At 38.8% G+C, this 19,955-nt stretch overlaps 1 protein-coding gene across 3 annotated transcripts in view; it reads left to right on the top strand.

The window, feature by feature from the left end:
- The window catches only part of LOC126276266 (uncharacterized), a 76,582-nt gene that overhangs the window by 23,587 nt on the left and 33,040 nt on the right, over positions 1-19,955 (top strand). The window contains exons 5-8 of one of the 3 annotated variants that reach the window (XM_049977262.1): positions 3,618-3,734; positions 12,438-12,501; positions 12,581-12,662; positions 12,748-15,087. In XM_049977262.1, coding sequence (XP_049833219.1) covers positions 3,618-3,734; positions 12,438-12,501; positions 12,581-12,662; positions 12,748-15,087 — 2,603 coding nt within the window. Of the gene's footprint in view, positions 1-3,603; positions 3,735-12,437; positions 12,502-12,580; positions 12,663-12,747; positions 15,088-19,955 lie in introns of all 3 variants that reach the window. The other 2 variants (XM_049977264.1, XM_049977263.1) reach the window with 2 other exon arrangements.

Raw genomic sequence — 19,955 nt, 5'->3', positions numbered from 1 at the left:
GTGGTTGTCCGGGGAATCATTACTACCATCGAAATGGAGCAGTTCATTCTCAGTGCAACTGGAATCTCTTGAAACTTTTTACCTTGAGCAATTTTTCTTGTAAATGATTCTTCTCCAGTTGGCAATAACTACAAACTAAATAAAAAACAACAAAAAAGAACCACAGCAGCAAATGCCCACAGGGACTCCAAATGAACAAATATGGAACACCTGCTTAGTGTGGAAATAAAGGCTCTATGCAAGACACTTTTAGAGACTACACACATGATGCAGTGTTATTGGAAACTGTTAAGTGCTAGAGTATACATAAGCCACTTCTGATGTAGCAAGTCATGAATTGATCTGCTCTTCATATAAACTCACTAATTTAGTCAGTATGAATACCAGGTGACTATGCAAAACTGTGGTTTGTAATTATGCAGCTTTCTTGGTGTGTGTGTGTGTGTGTGTGTGTGTGTGTGTGTGTGTGTGTGTGTGTGTGTGTACATAATTTAGATTGTTCATCATTTGAAATGATCATGACATTAACACTCACGGAAGGATTGTATTTGGTGAATGGCCTCCTTTACACCTAAATATTTACGTTGTAATAGTTGATACAGATTTTAATTTGCGTGGTGGATTGGGATTGTATGCTTGCTTTACCACACACTGTAAGGTGGCTTGTGGAAAGTAGATGTAGAAATGTAGAAGTGTTTGTGTCAGGTACTGAGACTTCCTTAATCCTTATTATGAAGCTTTGCCCACCTCAATATATTGGTGTCCCCTACAGCATGAAAGCCGAACCACTGGGCTGACAGAAGTCAGTATGCTGCACCTGTTTCCTCTGTTGAGCAGGATAGTTATCTTACAAGGTTTGTTTTCATTTGACGTGAATTATGCGAAGTTTTATATGTCTACATTCCAGGATTATCTGTGAAATTTTTTACACAATTCTTGTTTGTTTTTAGTATTCCTCTTTCCCATTTTCATTCTGAATTCCATTTTGTATAAATGTCATTAACCTCCCTCCCTTTCCACCCTTCCTTCCCGTCCTATATATCTCTATCATGGTCTTATGTTCAAACAGACATGTTTGTCCTTCAATCTCTGAGACATGAGACTTTTGTAATGGTTGCTTTCAAAGAAACTTCAAGCTTTGGATCACTCTTAGGTGTCTGTCTGTTACAACCTATTCCTGCGCCCCCTCCTCCCCCCTCCCTCCACCTCCCTCTGCGGGTCCGAGGTTTTCCTGCCTGTCGTAAGAGGCGACTAAAAGGAGTTTCAACCATTTCGGCCTTCATTTTGATCGTCCCCATTGGGATTTGACCTCCATTTTTCAAAATTCTACAGAAGTACGAGCGCAATGTCGTCGAGTCATCCTTCCACCATTCTTACATCTCGGTCCCGTTGTTCTCCACTTTGTGGAGATAACGAAGTTTTTAGGGCTCACACTGGACAGGAAACTTTGTTGGTCTCTGCATGTCTCTTATTTGGCTGCCCGTTGTACACATTCTCTTAATGTCCTCTGTGTTCTTAGTGATTCATCTTGGGGAGCGGATCGCACTGCCCTACTTCCATAGTCCGATTAAAGCTGGATTATGGGAGACTCGTCTGCTCGGCCATCCCTCTTACGCCGTCCCAACTTCATCAATCATCGGGGGTTACGTCTTGCAACTGGAGCATTCTATACCAGTCCCGTCAAGTGTCTTTATGCTGAAGCTGCCGATTTACCATTGATCTACCGGCGTGACGTACTGCTTTGTTGGTATGCCTGCCGGCTGTTGTCAATGCCCAACCACCCCTCTTATCAGTCCTTCTTCGTCGATTCTCTCGACCATCAGTATGGGTTGTATGTGTCTGCCCTGCTGCCCCCTGGAGTCTGGTTTCGTCGCCTGCTTCGACAATTGGATTTTGCCCTGCCTACCACCTTCAGAAAGGGTGAGAGCCCGACTTCACCTTGGCTCCAGGCTCCAGTTCACATTCATCTTGACCTCCGCTCACTCCCGAAGGAGGCTACTCCGGATGCAGTTTATTGCTCATGGTTTGTTGAACTTTGTGCGCGCCTGGCCAATAACACTTTTATTTACACTGATGGCTCCAAAACTGACGATGGTGTCGGCTGTGCCTTTGTCGTCGGGGACGTCACCTTTAAACACCGGCTCCTTGACCAGTGTTCCAGCTTTATGGCCGAGCTTTTTGCTCTCTCTCAGGCCGTTCAGTATGTCCGCCGCCACCGCCATTCTTCGTATGTACTCTGCTCCGATTCACTCAGTGCTCTTCAGAGCCTTGGAGCTTCATGTCCGGTCCATCCTTTGGTGCAGCGGATCCAGCAATCACTCCATTCTTTTGCTGATTATGGCTCTCCTGTTACCTTTATGTGGGTTCCAGGCCATGTAGGAGTGCCTGGGAATGAAGCAGCTGATGCTGCAGCCAAGGCTGCAGTCGTCCTGCCTTGACCAGCCTCCCTTTTTGTCCCATCATCTGACATTAGTGGGGTTGTTTGTAAGAGGTTTGTGTCATTATGGTGGGACACTTGGTTGTCACTTCAAGAAAATAAGCTCCGGGCCATAAAACCGTTCCCAACAGCTTGAACAACCTCCTCCTGACCATCTCGATGAGAGGAGGTCGTTTTCACCAGGTTGCGGACTGGGCATTGCTGGTTCAGCCACCGCTACCTGCTATCCGGTGACCCCGCCTCGTGGTGCCCTTGTGGTAATGCATTGACAGTCCACCATGTTTTATTGTCATATCCCCGTTTTAATCAATCTCATGTTGTCCTTTCTCTGCCCTCTAACCTACAGGAAATTTTAGCTGATGATGCTCAAGCAGCTGCTCGTGTTCTTCGTTTTATCACTTTGACGGACTTATCCAAAGACATTTAACTCTTTTATTTATTTTATCTGTGTCCTTGTAAGAACTTTCCATTCAATGCTTTGAGCTCGCTTACAGTTAGGTGAACATTCTTGTTAATGACATTTTGCAGATGTGAGAAGAAGTCTTGTTACTGATAAATCTTGAAACTGTTACTGCGCAACAAAAATACACAACCTAATGACCCCTATAGTGAGGGTAACTTAAATTTTCTACTTGCAGACTTTCTTGCACCATAATTTTTTCAGCGCTTTTTATCAAGTCATGTGGCATTTTAAGTAAGGCCCTTGACACGTTTTCCAGTGTAACAGGATTCAAATACTGCTACTCCCATAGAGGTTGTTTTTCTATGCATAGGTGAAATGCTGGGATGGCTTCTTCGAAATGTTCATTGTTCTCCACCCTTGCACCTTTACTGTGTGACACAAGATTAAATGTGCTGCACAGTATATGTTAGGAAGGGTAAAATTAGTTTTGTCCACCCTTACACAACCAAAGAAGCACCTTTCAGCACATGAATGAGGTTTATTTTTGTTTTTCAGACTTTATAATTGTGGCTTAAGAAGGTTAAGTCAAATGCTTTAAGCTGAGTAATCAACTTAAAATTATGGGTCAGTATGTATTAAGAAATGTTAAGTTCCGTTATATTATTTCATATGTTCTCAGATTTTAAATGAATTTGATTACAAATTGCTCACTTGTAATTTTTCTGAGATGACAAAGAATAGGATTAAGCGTGATGTGTAATAGGGAAATCTGAACAGGAGGTTGGTCGTCGAGGCCGCAAACGTGGCCGGAGGGAAGAATACTGGGATGTTTGGGACTGTGAGCAACTCAAGCGCTCTGCTGCTGTGGAATGCCTCATGTCTGCTTCTGATCAGGTATAAGACTTAGGTTTGATTCAAAGCCGTTTTTTTTTTTTTTTACACTGAGATAACAGAAGCTTGAGTTGACACATTTATTTTGTATCTTATGGTGTGGCTATCTTGTTTTCTGTTGCCTGCTTTTCGCACTTGCCTGTAGTAACATGGCTGCTATTACATTGAAGCTTTCTGTTTGTCATTATTTGTTTTTAACAGTAATTCATGCTGTAAAGAAATTGCAGTAGTTTGAAATTTTAGCTGTTGAACACGTGATTTCTTGCCTAAAAGAAAGGTGATGCATGAAACTTCTATGCAACTGTGTACAGAACTTAGTATTGTTTCTCATCCAACTGTCTGTCACATATGACTTTTTGTCTATAATTGGGATAAAAACATTTAAGGTACTGAAATGTCATAGTATTTCCTTTTGTGTTATAATGTGTTGTTGTAATAAACTAGGCAACACTTGGGTATTAATAGATGATTTCCAACCATTTTTTGCCATGTTCATAACCTTGGTAAAGAGATCGTTTTAGTTCACCTTAAAACAGAACACTGTCCTTCAGCCCATCTCTTCCTTCTGCATCATAAAGAAATTCCAGAAAGGCTTTTTATGCATTTGAAACTTGCATACACATTACTATTTCTTTGTAAAGTCTAATAAAGGTGGTATTAGATACACTAACTTCAAACCAAGTAACCACTTTTTATTGGTTAAAATGGGCAAACACTTGAAGTTTTATGTTATTCTGTAGCCCAATCAGTCAAATTTTGTCGGTTAAAACCCTTACACGTATGTCAAGTCACAAATGCACACACATATATATTCACAAATGCATATGTATATATTTAGTGACAGTGCTGATAATGGAGTTTTTGAATGACCTAAAACCAAAGTAATTATCATAGTCGTCCTTGATGTCGTGTAATTTAGTCATTCTAATATGAATTGCCAGAGTCTGCTTTACTAACAACGTGGACAGTGGCAGCTACTTGATTGTAGAATATGCCCATTGTTAACATTAAAATCTGAATTCTCTGTAGGACCAAGGGCACTCAAGATAATGATTTAAAAGTCAATATTATACAGATTTTTAAGAGTGTCTGAACTGAAACTTTTTATGGCTGCTTAAGGTGTCATTCATCTACCAAAATTTTAAAACTGCTCCATATCCAGAGGTCTAGTGCATTCACCACCCCCCACCTGCTCATAAACTGCTATATGGGTGCTCTTGGGTAGAACTATCCTGTGAGGATCAAATAGGTCTTCTAACATCACGGTACAAAAAGCCTGTAATTTCCTGTTACTCGCTTGAACTTGATTATCTGAAAATCAATGGATTGACTAATACTTGCTTGTTCTGAACTTGGGAGAATTACTTATTTATTAGCAGATAAATAAAGAGCCCACCGTAGGAGTTGTGGTCTTAGTGTATTGTTATTGCTGTATACTACAAGAAATAAGAAGAAATTTTAGTGTTTTCTGTGCAGTTTAATGTAGAAAGCTTTTAATGTAAGCTAAGTGTCGAATGTAACTGCATAATACATAACATTTCCCCTGTTTATGGGAATAATTTTTTTAAATGTTTCGTAAGAACTGTACCCATTGTTGGATCATAAAAAGCTACCATAGAATCTTAAGATTGTAGTTTTTAATATACAGATTCTTCAGTCATATCATACAGGCAGTTTCTCTCTGAAACAGTGCTCAAGTCTCTTTTGCGGGTAAAATTTGTTAGGCGGAATGTTGGGGCCAAATAGAATGCTGAATCTTAACATTGTCTAGAATCTGCTGAAAAATGGAGAAAACAACTTGTCTTAAGGAGAATGAGAATATAGGAAAACAATGGTGCTGTTGAACAGAGTTCTAAAAACTATTCATAAAGCTAAAGAAACACCACCGAAGGAAAGTTTTAGTTAGTGGATGTACTTTTCAATGTTGTAGAGATAGAAAAACTTTTTCTTAAAACTTTTCATGTTGAATAAACTTGCATTAAAATAGTTTTCTTTTTCTGTTTAGTGTAGAGGTGTTCAGAAGGCTTTCCATATTGTTATAAGCAAAATCATGCCTGCTTTTGTGCACTTTATCATGAAGCAGCACCTTGCATCTGGGAGCAAACAGTGTGTTTAGCAAATTTTCTTTGCCATATCACGTGCTATGGACGCTGTTGATACATAAGGGCTTAAATATGTCACCAATAGATATAATAAAGTGAAGTTAAAACTGGGGACTGGTGGTAGACTTGCTGGCCTTTGTGTACCAATTTCTGTACCAGAAAAAAATTGTATGAAGATATGCCTGATCATCAAGGAAAAGTTTACTGGTCATGCATCTTGCTGCATCCATGTTGCTACTGAACATATTCTAGTAGCTCCATCAGTGTGTGACAGAAATTCATAGCAATGTTCATCACATGATTATTCGTCAATATAGGAAGATCTGACTACATTTATCATGAATGAATCAACACTTCAGTGCTCTGTATATGCTGGTTTTTGTTAGTCTTGTTGACACGGGAAGTAGGTGTTTTCTTCTGACCAGTAATAAGCACATTGAATATTTACATCACCACTAAATTGTAAAATGGTTTTACCATTCCACAGTATGACAGTCATAGTTACGGTTTTACTTTAAAACTATGTGCAGAAGTCAATTTTGGCATGGGAATATCTTAGTTCATTGCCTGATGAATATGGATGTGGTACCAACATAAGCTACTATCATCTAGAATTATCCAGGTGGCATTTCTGTTGACACTGGAATCCTCTCTGTTCTCTATTAGAGTATGTTTGTGGAGACATTGTGTGCTGGTTGCATTTGACCACTATTCCTAATCCATGACTCCAGTTGTCAAGAAACTTGTGATCTATGTGGATGATACTGATACCATTCTACAGAAGTATGGTATGTTCTTAGTTTATTTTTGCAATGTCATTTGAGTCTCATAAGCATATCAGAAATTCTTCGTTAGTTTGTGCCATTACTGATAGTATAGCATAAACTGAAAATCACAACAGTAACCGTTGAAAGTGTATTTGGAAAAATCTAGTGGAAATGAAAATTGTGCTAGCTAGTGTAAGCGGTTTCCATTCAATTTGCTTGAGTGGAGGGGCACATTGCCTGGCTGCCTTCAGAACTTCAAGATTCGTTAGGTTCCATTTCCTAAGGTAGTATTCAGTTTGCTTACTTCACGTTCCAGTGGCTTTCAGACAGTATAAGGTTTGCTATTGTATTTACCTTCATTTGCCTATATTTTGTTTCACATCAAAAATATAACCCTTAGTTACTGGGGAAAGAGTGCTTGTATGTTTGAGCTTAAGGCACCCTGTATGTAGATACTATGTAAATCCCACATATGTTGTTTGTTGTCTGCGGTTAACTACTGGCATAAACTCAAACAGTAATGTCAAATTTTTACATGTAATAATATGAATGCATGACAAGAACCAAATGTACTCACCTAATTTACGTATCTTAATCTAACAACGCGGCAAGGCAGTTTCTTATTTCTTTTGCATGTGTCACTACTCCTGAAATACTTTACTCCTCTCTCTTTTGATAATATTTCTGACTTGATTTCGTAGATGTGAGAACTGAACTACTTATTTAAATTTTTGAGAAATTATTTTGCATTTCTTAATTTGTGTGAATCAATAAACACTTAAGGAAATAGAGAGAATTGCCTTTAAAATCAGTGTTTATAAAATCCATTTTTGTACAAGAAGCTTGCTGTCAGATTGCAAGATCGACACTGTGAAATTTCTTTCTTAACTAGTAAAATTCCTGGTAAACATACATGGAGTGAAATATGTTGTGTGGACGCAATTGGCATCAATCCATAAGTTTCAGTACATCTTTTTGCTAACTGCAGTATACAGTATAATAGTTACAGAAGTGGAGAATTATCATGCCATACTGCCAGTAACATAAGAACAAGAAGTTGAACATAATCTGGGAGAATGTCAAGAGTGTGCCCAAAAAATTCATATTCATAGATTTTAAAAGGTCATGTGAACTGTGGACTGTGCCATCTGTGGGGTGGCTTCTGTGCCTCAGTGGTGCAGATATCAACCACAATGGAGGGGTATCTGTTGAGAGGCCAGACAAATGAGTTGTTCCTGAAGAGGGGCAGCAGCCTTTTCAGTAGGTACAGGGGACGATTGACTTACTGTCCATGTAACATCAACCAAAACAGTTGTTCTATGCTGCTACTGTGAACGACTGAAAGCAGTGGGAATCTACAGCCATATTATTTCCCGGGGGCATGCGCCTCTACTGCATGGTTAAATTGGGGTCTCGTCATTCTGGAGGTAAAACAATCCCCCAGTAAACTCTCCAGTGGGGACTACTCAGGATGACGCTGTTATCAGGAGAAACAAAACAGGCATTCTACGGATTGAAGCTTGGAATGTTAGATGTCTTAACCGAGCAGGTAGGTTAGGTATTAGAAAACTTAGAAAGAGAAATGGGTAGGTAGGTTAAGGTTACTAATAGTCTAAAGGGTTAAAAGTCAAATGGAGGTAATGCAGGAATGGGTTCAATAATGAATAAGAAAATGGAAATGTGGGTAAGCTACTGTGAACAGCATAGTGAACACATTTGCCTACGAAAATAGTACACGTTAATATGCCAATTAGCTCTGCAGTGATGAAGAGACAGAAGAAAATGTATGGTGAGATAAAAGAAATTTTTCAGACAGTTAAAGGAAATGAAAATTTTATTACATTGGTGGACTGCAATTCAATAATAGGAAAAGGATGAGAAGGAAAAGTAGGTGAAAGTGGTCTGGGGGAAAGGAATGAAAAAAAAAGAAGCCACCTGGTAGACTTTTTCACAGAGCATAATTCAATCATCGCTAACACTTGGTTTAAGAATCATAAAAAAGGTTGTATATGTGGACAAGGCCAGGAGAGACTGGAAGGTTTCAGATAAATTATATAATGGTGAGATGGAGATTAGGAACCAGATTTTAAATTCTAAGACATTTCCTCAGGCAGATGTGGACTCTGGCCACAATTTATTGGTTATGAACTGTAGATTAAAACTGAAAAAATTCGAAAATGATAGGTAATTAAGGAGATGGGACCTGGATAAGTCAAAAGTAGCAGAGGTTGTTGGGAATCTTAGGAGGTGCTTTGGCAACAGCTGACTAAAACGGGGGAAGGAATTCAGTAGAAGATGAATGGGTGGCTTTACGAGATGAAATAGTGAAGCCAGCAGAGAATCAAAGAGGTAAAAAGACAAGGCTTAGTAGAAATTCATGGATAACATAGTAGATATTGAATTCAGTTGACAAAAGAAGAAAATTTAAAAAAGTCAGCAAATGAAGCAGGTGGAAGGGAATAAAAACACTTAAAAATGAGGTTGACAGGAAGTGCAAAATGCCTAAGCAGATATGGCAAGAGAACAAATGTAAGGATTTAGGAGCATTTATCACTAGGAGAAAGACACTTCCTACAGGAAAATTGAGAGACCTTTGCAGGAAAAAAGAAGCAACTGTATGAATATGATGGGCTCAAATGGGAAACCAGTGTTAAGCAAAGAAGGGAGATGGGCAAAATACCCCCGGACAAAGAAGTAGTGAGTAATTCCAATTCCAAAGAAAGCAGTTGCTAACAGATGTAAAAGTTACTGAACTAAGAGTTTAATAATTCTTGGTTGCAAAACACTAACATGGATTCTCTACTGAAGAATGCAAAAACTGTTAGAAGTTGGCCTTGGGGAAGGTCAGTTTGGATTCCGGAGAAATGTAGGGACACATAAGGCAATACTGACCCTATAACCTTATTTTGGAAGCTAGGTGAAGGAAAGGCAAACCTATGTTTATAGCATTTGTAGACTTAGATAACTGTTTTGACAATGTTCGCAGGAATACTCTCTCTCCAAGATAACTGTTTTGACAATGTTCACAGGAATACTCTCTCTCCAATTCTGAAGGTAGTAAGAGGTAAAATACAGGGAGTGAAAGGCTATTTACAACTTGTGCAAAAACCAGACAGTACTTGTAATAGACGATGGGGTATGAAAGGGAAGCAGTAGTTGAGAAGGGGGTGAGACAGGGTTGTAGCCTATCCCCTACGTTGTTCAAGCTGTACATTGAACAAGCAGTAAAAGAAACCAAAGAAAAATTTGGAATAGGAATTAAAGTCCAGGGAGAAGAAATAAAAACTTTGATATTTGCCGATGACATTGTAATTCTGTTAGACAGCAAAGGGGCTTGGAAGAGCAGTTGAATGGAATGTACAGTATTTTGAAAGAAAAATTGAAGATGAATATCAATAAAAACAGAACCAGGATAATGGAATGTAGTCAAATTAAATAAGGTGATGGTCAAATTTGTAATGCTGGCTAAGACTTTTAAAAAATCTGTCTGATAGATTAAAGCCACTACATCTTTGTAAAAATGTGGGACGTAACAGGAGGACAGAAGACAGATATCAACAGTGCAGTAAGCTATCAATCTAGTTTTCACTGGCATGCAGGTCCATAAGAAATAATTTTATGTATGGCCACAGGGAGTACTGTGTGTGGTTAAAATTAAATAGGTGCAACAACAAATTAAAGAGAATTAAATTTGGGGGGAATTGCATTGACAAGAATCAAATTGAATAGAAGTTGGGTTCTGTGCACTATATATGCAATTGCTTTGCATTTAAAATGCTTTTTGGCTAAAGTAGTATTTTCATATGTGCTATTATGCTTGCTGTGAGAATGTTCGAAAACATTTTACATAAAGTGTTAGAAACAATTATCTGCATCAGCAACTTTTTGGTTAATATCCACTGTGTTTCTGAGCATTTGTGCTGTAATCTTCAGTTGGATACAGTTGTTTACATTTGTGGTACTGCTTCATACAACCATTCATCTGCTTTGCATTTTATTTTCATATAAAATACTTACTTCACTGGTTATTGAGATTATGGCAGTGAATCCTACCTCGTGCTGAACACTGGGGAGCTCTTGACTGTGTTTGCTCCATTCATCAGCCTGGCCATACCTCTTTTACTTCATTTTTATTATCTTTCATGTGTTCCACAAACATGAGACTGATTACCTCACAGTTTGGACACTTAATCTTACATACTCACATACATACATACATACATACCACCAGTATGGCAATGAATCTTAAATTATAAACATAACAAAATTACTCGGACAGGTTGTTCCAGTAAGCTACAGTTTGTATTTCATTATCACACACAGCTTAATACCCCTGAATGCATACATGAGCAGAAACCTTCCAGAGATTGGACAGACGAAGAATGCATAGCCTTGCAAGTCAGAGCAATGCATTACTATGCAAATATAAGGATAATATATTAAGGTGAATAGTGGTGGTCATTTAAACAGTTCAACAGATACAGTTAGTATGTGTATAGATGTGATTTTTTTTTTTTCATTTAGTACATAAATGTAGTTTTTTCATATAGAAACATATACGTCATTTTTCATTATTTTAATAATGAATCAGTGAACTTCATTTGTCTTATGCAGAGGAATGTCCAGTAACAAGCTGGCGTCAATCACTGAGTGTGCTAACAAAGCTTTTGTAAGTCAGTCACCTCTGTCTGTTTTTTTTTTTTTAAGGGTTTGTGCCCATGGTTCATGCCATGTATGTAGATTTCTTAACCCTTCCCATCAATTCATTTTGTGGCTTTGGTTTAATGTATATGGTACTGTAAAATATTATCAGTATTGTCATATGAGTGCTCTGTATTGAATGTGTGGTAGTAATCATAAATTTTCTGAGCAGGTTGCATCTGAATGGATTGGTACGTTCTTAAAATAATGTCAGAAAACTTTGACCGGTTGTAATGCAGCTGTAAGGGTATACTACCTAAATACCCTTCCTAACTAGGAGTAATACTCGTGAACATATTGGGCCCCCAAAAATATTATAGTGAAAATTGTATAAGCATACATAGTGAAATAGTATTATAGGAGCAAGTTTATCCATGCAGTTCAATGGAATAACTAATATTATGTTGTAAATAAAATAGAAAGAAACTTCCACATGGGAAAAATATATTAAAAACAAAGATTACCAAGACTTACAAAGCGGGAAAGTGCCAGTAGACAGGCACAATAAATAAAACACACAAACACACACACAGAATTTCTAGCTTTCGCAACCGACGGTTGCTTCTTCAGGAAAGAGGGAAGGAGAGGGAAAGACGAAAGGATGTGGGTTTTAAGGGCGAGGGTAAGGAGTCACTCCAATCCCAGGAGCGGAAAGCGCTCCCGGGATTGGAAGCAACCGTCGGTTGCGAAAGCTAGAAATTCTGTGTGTGTTTGTGTGTTTTATTTATTGTGCCTGTCTACCGGCACTTTCCCGCTTGGTAAGTCTTGGAATCTTTTTTTTTAATATTATGTTGTTATATAGGTTTAAAAAAAATGATTAAAAATGGTACAACACTTCTATTCCAAGTCACATTTTACCAGAAACGCACTCAGCTGTGAGTGGTGGTAATGTTTCAGTACAAGTGGAAACTTAAGTTTAATTACTCTGTTAATTTCTTATAAAAGTTTTCCATCTTGAATTTAAAAATAGAGGTCATTATTGGATACTACATTACTTTCAGGTGTTGAAACTTGCACTTTGTGGCAATAGGAGATGGATGTTGCACTCACTGTTACAATGTTTAAGGATTATAGTAGACAATTCAAAACATTAATTTAAATTGTTAGTTATTTACTGTTCTTTCCCTTTTTTCCAGAAATTTGGAATTGAGAAACTGGTTGATGAACTTTGTGCAAAATTAAAGGAAATACAGAGCGAAGGTAAGTGTGAAAGATTAGTTTATTTGGCCCCAGTTCAATGAAAGTTGTGGTTTCTTATAGATTTATATTCTTTTATTAGGTGAGAACCATAATCACTCCACTCCATCCTTGCCTTCAGTCAGTGAGCCTCAGTCACAATCACCAAGTGATCTAGTGCAGAAGTAAGGAAAATATTTGTAATGATTTCTTCCATGTATGTTTTCATGGTAATACATTTTTAAATGTGTTTTTATTTTTTAATTTCAGGTATTATGCTGCTTTTCCACCTCTAACCAGGTGTAGTGATTCCAGTATTAAACCACCAGTTTTAAGCTCAGATCTTTCTTCAGCTTGGGGAAATAAGAAAATTTTAGCAAATTCTTTTGGAAAAAATAAACTCCAGATAAGTATTTCACCAAAAAGTGGTAAAACATTGGGTGCTACAAATTGTGCTGAGAACAAAGAGAACCAGGGGAGAAATGTTGATAGTTTGTCAAATGGTATAAGATCTAGAAACCAAATCAAGGACAAGGACTGGACCGACAATGCAGAGAAAGAACTGGTTTGTCCTTTTTCATGGAGTTTTACAGGAGTGTGGAGTAATGAAAACACAGACTTAAATGCATTTGCTCCCAGCGTAAAAGCTATAGCGACAGGATGGAGAATATCAAAATACAATAGGCAAAACCAAGGGGAACCACAGGGGACACTATCTTTGGAAGACACACTGAGCATGGAAGGAGAAATGTGGAATATTGGTTCATGCAATTTTTATGGCCATCACGTGCAGAATGAATTAACAGAAGACATGGGAAATGAAAGTGAAAGAATACAGGATTATGAGGGTGAGTCAGGCCAGAATGTGGATGAAAATTTGGCCCAACTAATTGCGAAATTTGACCACAGTATAGAAGCTTTGTGGAGTCCAGAGAGTAGGTCTGAAAATTCATCACCAAGTAACAGGGTAATTGGATCTGAAACACCATTGGAGAACACTTTCATTACTTGTGCTGAACAAGAAAACTCGGGAAGTAAGAATTTACCTGTTGGGAGCTTAAACACTTCTTTCATACGTTGTGGTACGAATATTAAAAGCTCTATATGGTCAAGTCAGCCATCTGATACAGTACCTCTGGCCACAGATGAAAACAAGGTGGACTTAGTAGAACAAGAAAATGTAAGCAGTTGTCTTGTTAGTGACAGAGAGAACAATGATGAAAGTCAGTACATTGACAAAACCAAGCAGGATGTTGATAACCTTGATGCAGTAATTAATGGCACAGAAAAAGTAGTGGGAAGTAAATCAAATAAATTAGGAGATCAAGTATGTAAGAAGAACATAGCTCCCAAAAACTATTTTCCATTCTTGAAACTTGGAAGTAACATGGCTGCTGGAAATGTGAAAATGGAGATGGGAAGATCAGAATGGAATAAGTTTGATGGATTTTCATCAATGGCACCTGTTTTACCATTGGAAGAATGCCTACATCCTGAAAGACCAAATAATGTCTGGAATAGAAGATGGCCAACTACTGAGAGTTCAAACATACTAACAAACAACTTCCCACATTATAATATGTTTCCAAATTGCAGCAGTTTTTCAGATGGTAGTTTTGGGACATTGAATCATAATAGAGAGGATAGTAGTTTCACAGAAGTAGTTCCAAAACAGTCATTTTGCAATTTTGCTTCAGATAATAAATTTGTTGCTGTTCCGCCCAGTACAGTTCTTAAACACTCTGATGGAATTTATAATGTAGCAACAGAAGGTAGAAAAACAAATGAAGTGACAGATAATGTTAAGGACAAGGAAGAAGAAGATTTACTTACTTCTACCAGAACACACTTTCGTCCAATACGACAGGAGAGCTCAGACTCCCATAACAATAACACGGGATGCTATGCTGATGGGACAACTTTTGTAATCCCTAACAGTTTGGAGTCTGTTCCTTTCAAAAGAAGTGAAAGTGGTGCTCTGTATTTGGAAACAGATTTAGGCATAGAGACTCCAAAAAAGTACATGGAGTACAAAGAGAAAGAACTTTATAGTGGAAGGCATAAGGCTGCAAGAAGCCCTGATAGTGTAACATCAGCAGGAAAAGATTTTGTACCAAAATTTAGAGTACGTCAGATTGAAAAATGTTGCCAGACAGAGGCATCTGATGAAAATGCTACAAGTGATGAGGAAGTTGATACTAAAAGAAGCAGGCAAGAGTCAAAAGAAAATGAATTTTACTTCCCAGGAGATGAACATTTTGCTGAAAAGATTGTTAACTGTTTGGAAATTGATGACGATCATGTTGACCATACATTGGAGAGCAAACAGCCATTTTCTATGCTATTCACAAGCAACAATACCAATGACAGTAAGTTAACACCGCTGATGAAACAAAGTGAGCAGTATCAGGCCATGAGAACATCAGAGAATGTGTCTGTATCATCAGAGGAAATGTCATATCGGTGGAGTGCTGCTGTAAAGAATTGTTGCAAATGCAACCGTAACAGTACTGCGTGGAAAACAGGTTGGCTGAAAGAATCGCATGGCTTACCTATGTCTCGGGATGAAATTTGGAGCGCATCAGTATCCACCATTCAGTCACATGCCTGGTAAGATGTTCCTCTACTGTTAAGCCTAAAATGCACATTCTGTATGAAATTATGTTCCATTATTTTTTGTGGAGCTAGCTGTAAGCTACAGACGAGTGACAATAATTAACCCCTTAACTTAGACAATTTTTTTCAAATAATGTCTAAAAAATATATTTTTAACAATGGAAAAATGCTATAATGAATGACATGGCATAAAGACAGCTTTTAAAGCTAAAAATTGTGATTACAAAATTGTGAAGATTGCCAATAATAATTACCAAGTACACTCGTGCCCTGGGCTTTGGATTTTGTCCTGGAGCTTGAAGCCATTTCTTAGTTTCTGTACATCTATGAAATCTAACCATTAGTTCACAAGGGTTTGCTGTGAACATAAATTGTGAAGGAGCGGGCTGAAGCACAGTTGATGTATTTATCTCGTACCACTGGAAAGCACTTGTCACTCACCTGATGATTGTCATCACTTTGTCTCTAGTAAAGTAACATCACATTCATCTTCACTTTCGGAGTTGCTAAATTCAACATCAAACTCAGAATTAGTATAGTAATCCTTTTTTTGAAAGCATTGCCTAAACAATATAGGAGAGCATCTAAAAGTGTGTGTTTTGTCAGGGATCCAAAGCTATACATAGTAAATATGTCCGTGTAGTGATAACCACCTCAACCACAAGATAAGTCAGGCTAAAAGTGTAGTACCAGATGCTGTCTAGCCCCTGAACAGTCATGAAATTGATATAATTGGGGTTTTATTTACTTGAAGGTCTCTTCTTAATTTCCCAAAGTATATTTGGGATTCTATGTTGAGGGATTAAATGTAATCTTTTTAATTTTATGCCCAAAACTTTAAAATTTATCATTGCAAAGAATGAGGGATAGTATACTTTATAGTGTTTGTTGTCATTCAGTTGCAAAATAGAACAAATTTTCTCCTAAGAGTTTGTTCAGTTTTTTTGTAGCAGAATTGACAAAAACAAAAAAGTCTGGCATTTTTACGTCAGAAACATAGCTGCTACCATTGTGTTGACGATTTTCTCTTCAGCATTTGTGGAGCCCCAGACATTGCCACATGAGATCTAGTTTCTAATTTACAAACAGTGCATTCTTCAACCCATTTACAAAAATGAAGAAAACCAATCTTGAGTACATAAACTAGTAAAGTTACCCTAACTTACAGTTTAAGACAAACAACCTGTTCTTGTTACAGCATGACTCATCAGTTAAGGAGCCAACAGCTCTCACAGTTAGAGGGAAGTAATGGTATAGCTTGAATAAAATAACTCTATAATCGACAGATAGCTGTGGCAAAGGGGAGTGGGACACCAGTGACACTAGAGAAGGTAGTACATAGTTCAAAGAGAGAACTGCAATTTGGTGGACCTTGCTACTTCAATAATTGAAAATCAGACAAAGTTCTCAAAATATAGCATCTGAGTCAAGGAACTTTGCCTGTTGTAAAGTGATTAGTGAACATCAACGGAAGTTGCACAAAAATGTGGGAGGGAACAAGATTGTCTCTATATAGAACATTACTATTGTCTTCATTTTCAGTTTATGTATAACATAACTCTTTTTAAAATTTTATGCAAGAGTAAGTCATAAAATTGCTTAAAAACACCATTAGGCTAAGAGCAACTTAATTCGTTGTTTTCCACAAGAACAGTGGACACTGCTACATACAGATAGCAATCCTGTCCCTTTGAAATACTCGCTATTTTTATATACTTGAATTTAGAATATTTTGTGACAGTACTCACTTTTCCGTGAAATGTTTATAAGATGATATTTGACTTTTCTGTGTTGGCTTCAGTCGTCTAGTGAAAGTATGATTCCACAACGGTGTTTCGTCGGCTGCCGAAATGACCTGGTTCAATGCGTTTGCCTCATTTTTGGTGCTTCAAATACCATTTCTTCAAATGTAGTTCCATCTCGATGTTCATATAAAAAAGTAATAAAATAAGTTCTTTTTGCTGTTCACTTGCAAATTATTATAAAGGGGACCTGAACATTGTTCCACCATCTTACATCGAGAGTTCACTGCCGTCTGACTACTGTCAAAGACAACTCCAGTGTCAAAGACATTTCACACAACACACAAGCTTCCACTTGTAACCAGTCTCTTTGATATATCTTCGTCACATCTACTAATATTAATCAATATGCTGTCATTCTCTAACATATAACCAAATTAGCATAAAATAAGGCAAATTACAATTCACAAAAAATACTCTGACAAAAATATAAGAAAACATTTACAACCTCCCTCATCAGATTTGGTATCGACAAATCCGGTAGAAAATAACACACCTCCCAGATCCATTACACCTTCTTCTGCCTTCTCTATTGTTACCCATCCTCCCCCTATTTTTTCTGTGACTTGTTTCTGATGTTCATATGTGAGAGCTTAACAAGGTATCTTATCTCAGATGGTAGAGCACTTGCCCGCGAAAGGCAAAGGTCCCGAGTTCGAGTCTCGGTCGGGCACACAGTTTTAATCTGCCAGGAAGTTTCATATCAGTGCACACTCCGCTGCAGAGTGAAAATCTCATTCTGGAAACATCCCCCAGGCTGTGGCTAAGCCATGTCTCCACAGTATCCTTTCTTTCAGGAGTGCTAGTTCTGCATGTTTCGCAGAAGAGCTTCTGTAAAGTTTGGAAGGTAGGAGACGGATACTGGCAGAAGTAAAGCTGTGAGTACCGGGCGTGAGTCGTGCTTCGGTAGCTCAGTTGGTAGAGCACTTGCTCGCGAAAGGCAAAGGTCCCGAGTTCGAGTCTCAGTCGGGCACACAGTTTTAATCTGCCAGGAAGTTTCATATCAGCGCACACTCTGCTGCAGAGTGAAAATCTCATTCTGGAAACATCCCCCAGGCTGTGGCTAAGCCATTTCTCCACAGTATCCTTTCTTTCAGGAGTGCTAGTTCTGCATGTTTCGCAGAAGAACTTCTGTAAAGTTTGGAAGGTAGGAGACGGATACTGGCAGAAGTAAAGCTGTGAGTACGGGCGTGAGTCGTGCTTCGGTAGCTCAGATGGTAGAGCACTTGCCCGCGAAAGGCAAAGGTCCCGAGTTCGAGTCTCGGTCAGGCACACAGTTTTAATCTGCCAGGAAGTTTCATATCAGCGCACACTCCGCTGCAGAGTGAAAATCTCATTCAAGGTATCTTATCTGTTGGGAAGATAATGGAAGTGTTTAAAATTTATTACCTCTCATCCTGCTGGTCATCCACTGGCAGCAAAAAGCTAGTTACGCATTGACCTATGTAAAAGTTAGTCTCGCATTGACCTATGTCATTGTTGTTTTGCCTAAAATGGTGTGCTATATATTGTCATCAAGAACAATCTCTGCTAATTTGACTGTACATCCATAAGTATATGCAGTAACCATAGGTTTGCAGGAAAATTTTAAGTCTAGATGAACCCATAAAATAATTAAATCTTTGCGGTTCCATAACACATAAATATCCTAGGTTGTGGTGGTCTAGCAAAATAATCGAAGTCCATACCACTGCTGTCCAAAATCAGTCAGAAAATCTACTATTCAGCAGGCTTACAGAGCTCCCTACTCTCTCAAAAGACTAAACCAGAAGTTCTCCTTTTCCCAAGTCTCAAACACAAGTCCCCTTGTCTCAACATCCAATCACAGCTCACTGTACCATGTTCCCATGATATCTTTGTCATATTGGCTGCCCCCTCATTCCTTTCCCACTATGACACTCCATCAGAGCTGCCCAGCGGGCTCACCACTCTTTGGCAAGTTGGTGCTTGGCTACTGCGGGGCCACAGCCCTTGCAGCATCTTTTCCCTTTTGTGCTCCATGTCTGTCCTCTTCCCCTCTGTCCATCCTTTTTCCCCCTCCCTTGGGGAACATGCCTAATATATTTTTGGGAATGTGTTCTGCATTTTCAGTAGCCTGACATCAGAACAGTCCCTTCACTGTTTTTTCGTTCCTTCTCCTATCCTTCCCCCACTTTGGCATTTGAGGTTCCTTTTTTCCTTCTTCCTCCCTGTACGATCCTGAAGGCCAGTCCATGCGTCTGACGCATAACAGGTGATTGGGTAAAGTGTAATTCCCAGCCCTGAGGTGGATAAGTAGGGTTAGCACGTAACTGCTGGTAAACGCCAGACCCAGGGAGGGGTGATTGCCTGAGCTGTCACCTTCTCAAGTTGCCAATTAGTCCCTCTGTCAGGTATTCAGGAGATGTGACCTGAGGTGTGAACAATCACTTAAGGCAGGTGAGCCCCCCTCTGAGGGAGAGCCTCAGTTGGAAGGAACATGCTATCGGAGATGTCGGCGATCATGGAGGATTTTCTTGCAGCCAATCATCATCATCTCTGTTGACATCTACTGAATGTAAATGGAATGAGGCTAACAATTCAAAGACTCGCCTAGCTGCTCCTCAGTTCTTTCTTGTTTCGTGTACTGAAGACGGTCAGTCCTTTGCTATGGTTAATCCATTTATTATTCAGAAAGGTGGTGACACAGTTGCCGGGCAGACTGGTGGTGATTCTCAAACACAACTGCGTGCAGTTTTGTCCCTCCAATGCTATTCTGTTCATGTCTAGGCCCATTGAATGTTAAATTTTTTGCATTATGTGATTTACACTAGGCAGCTCAGTGGCCTGACTGAGGCAGAAATCCAAGCTTATCCCTGTGATGAGGGCATCACTGCAGTCCACTAGATGACGAAAATGGTTGCTGCATCCTTCTCGCCTAAATGCACTCCTTTTCTCACATTTGACAGAGTTGTGCTTTCATCAAAGATCAAAGCTGGCCATGAAGTGATCGTGGTCCGACCGTACATTCTGATGCGCTGCTACTAGTATTAACATTGCATCCACGCTCAGATGTCCTGTTGAAACCCAGCCAAATGGGCT

This window comes from Schistocerca gregaria, chromosome 1, assembly GCF_023897955.1.
Source record: "Schistocerca gregaria isolate iqSchGreg1 chromosome 1, iqSchGreg1.2, whole genome shotgun sequence".
Lineage (NCBI taxonomy): Eukaryota > Metazoa > Arthropoda > Insecta > Orthoptera > Acrididae > Schistocerca > Schistocerca gregaria.
The sequence above is the reverse complement of the archived record's forward strand: the minus strand, read 5'-3'. Positions and strand labels throughout refer to the sequence as shown.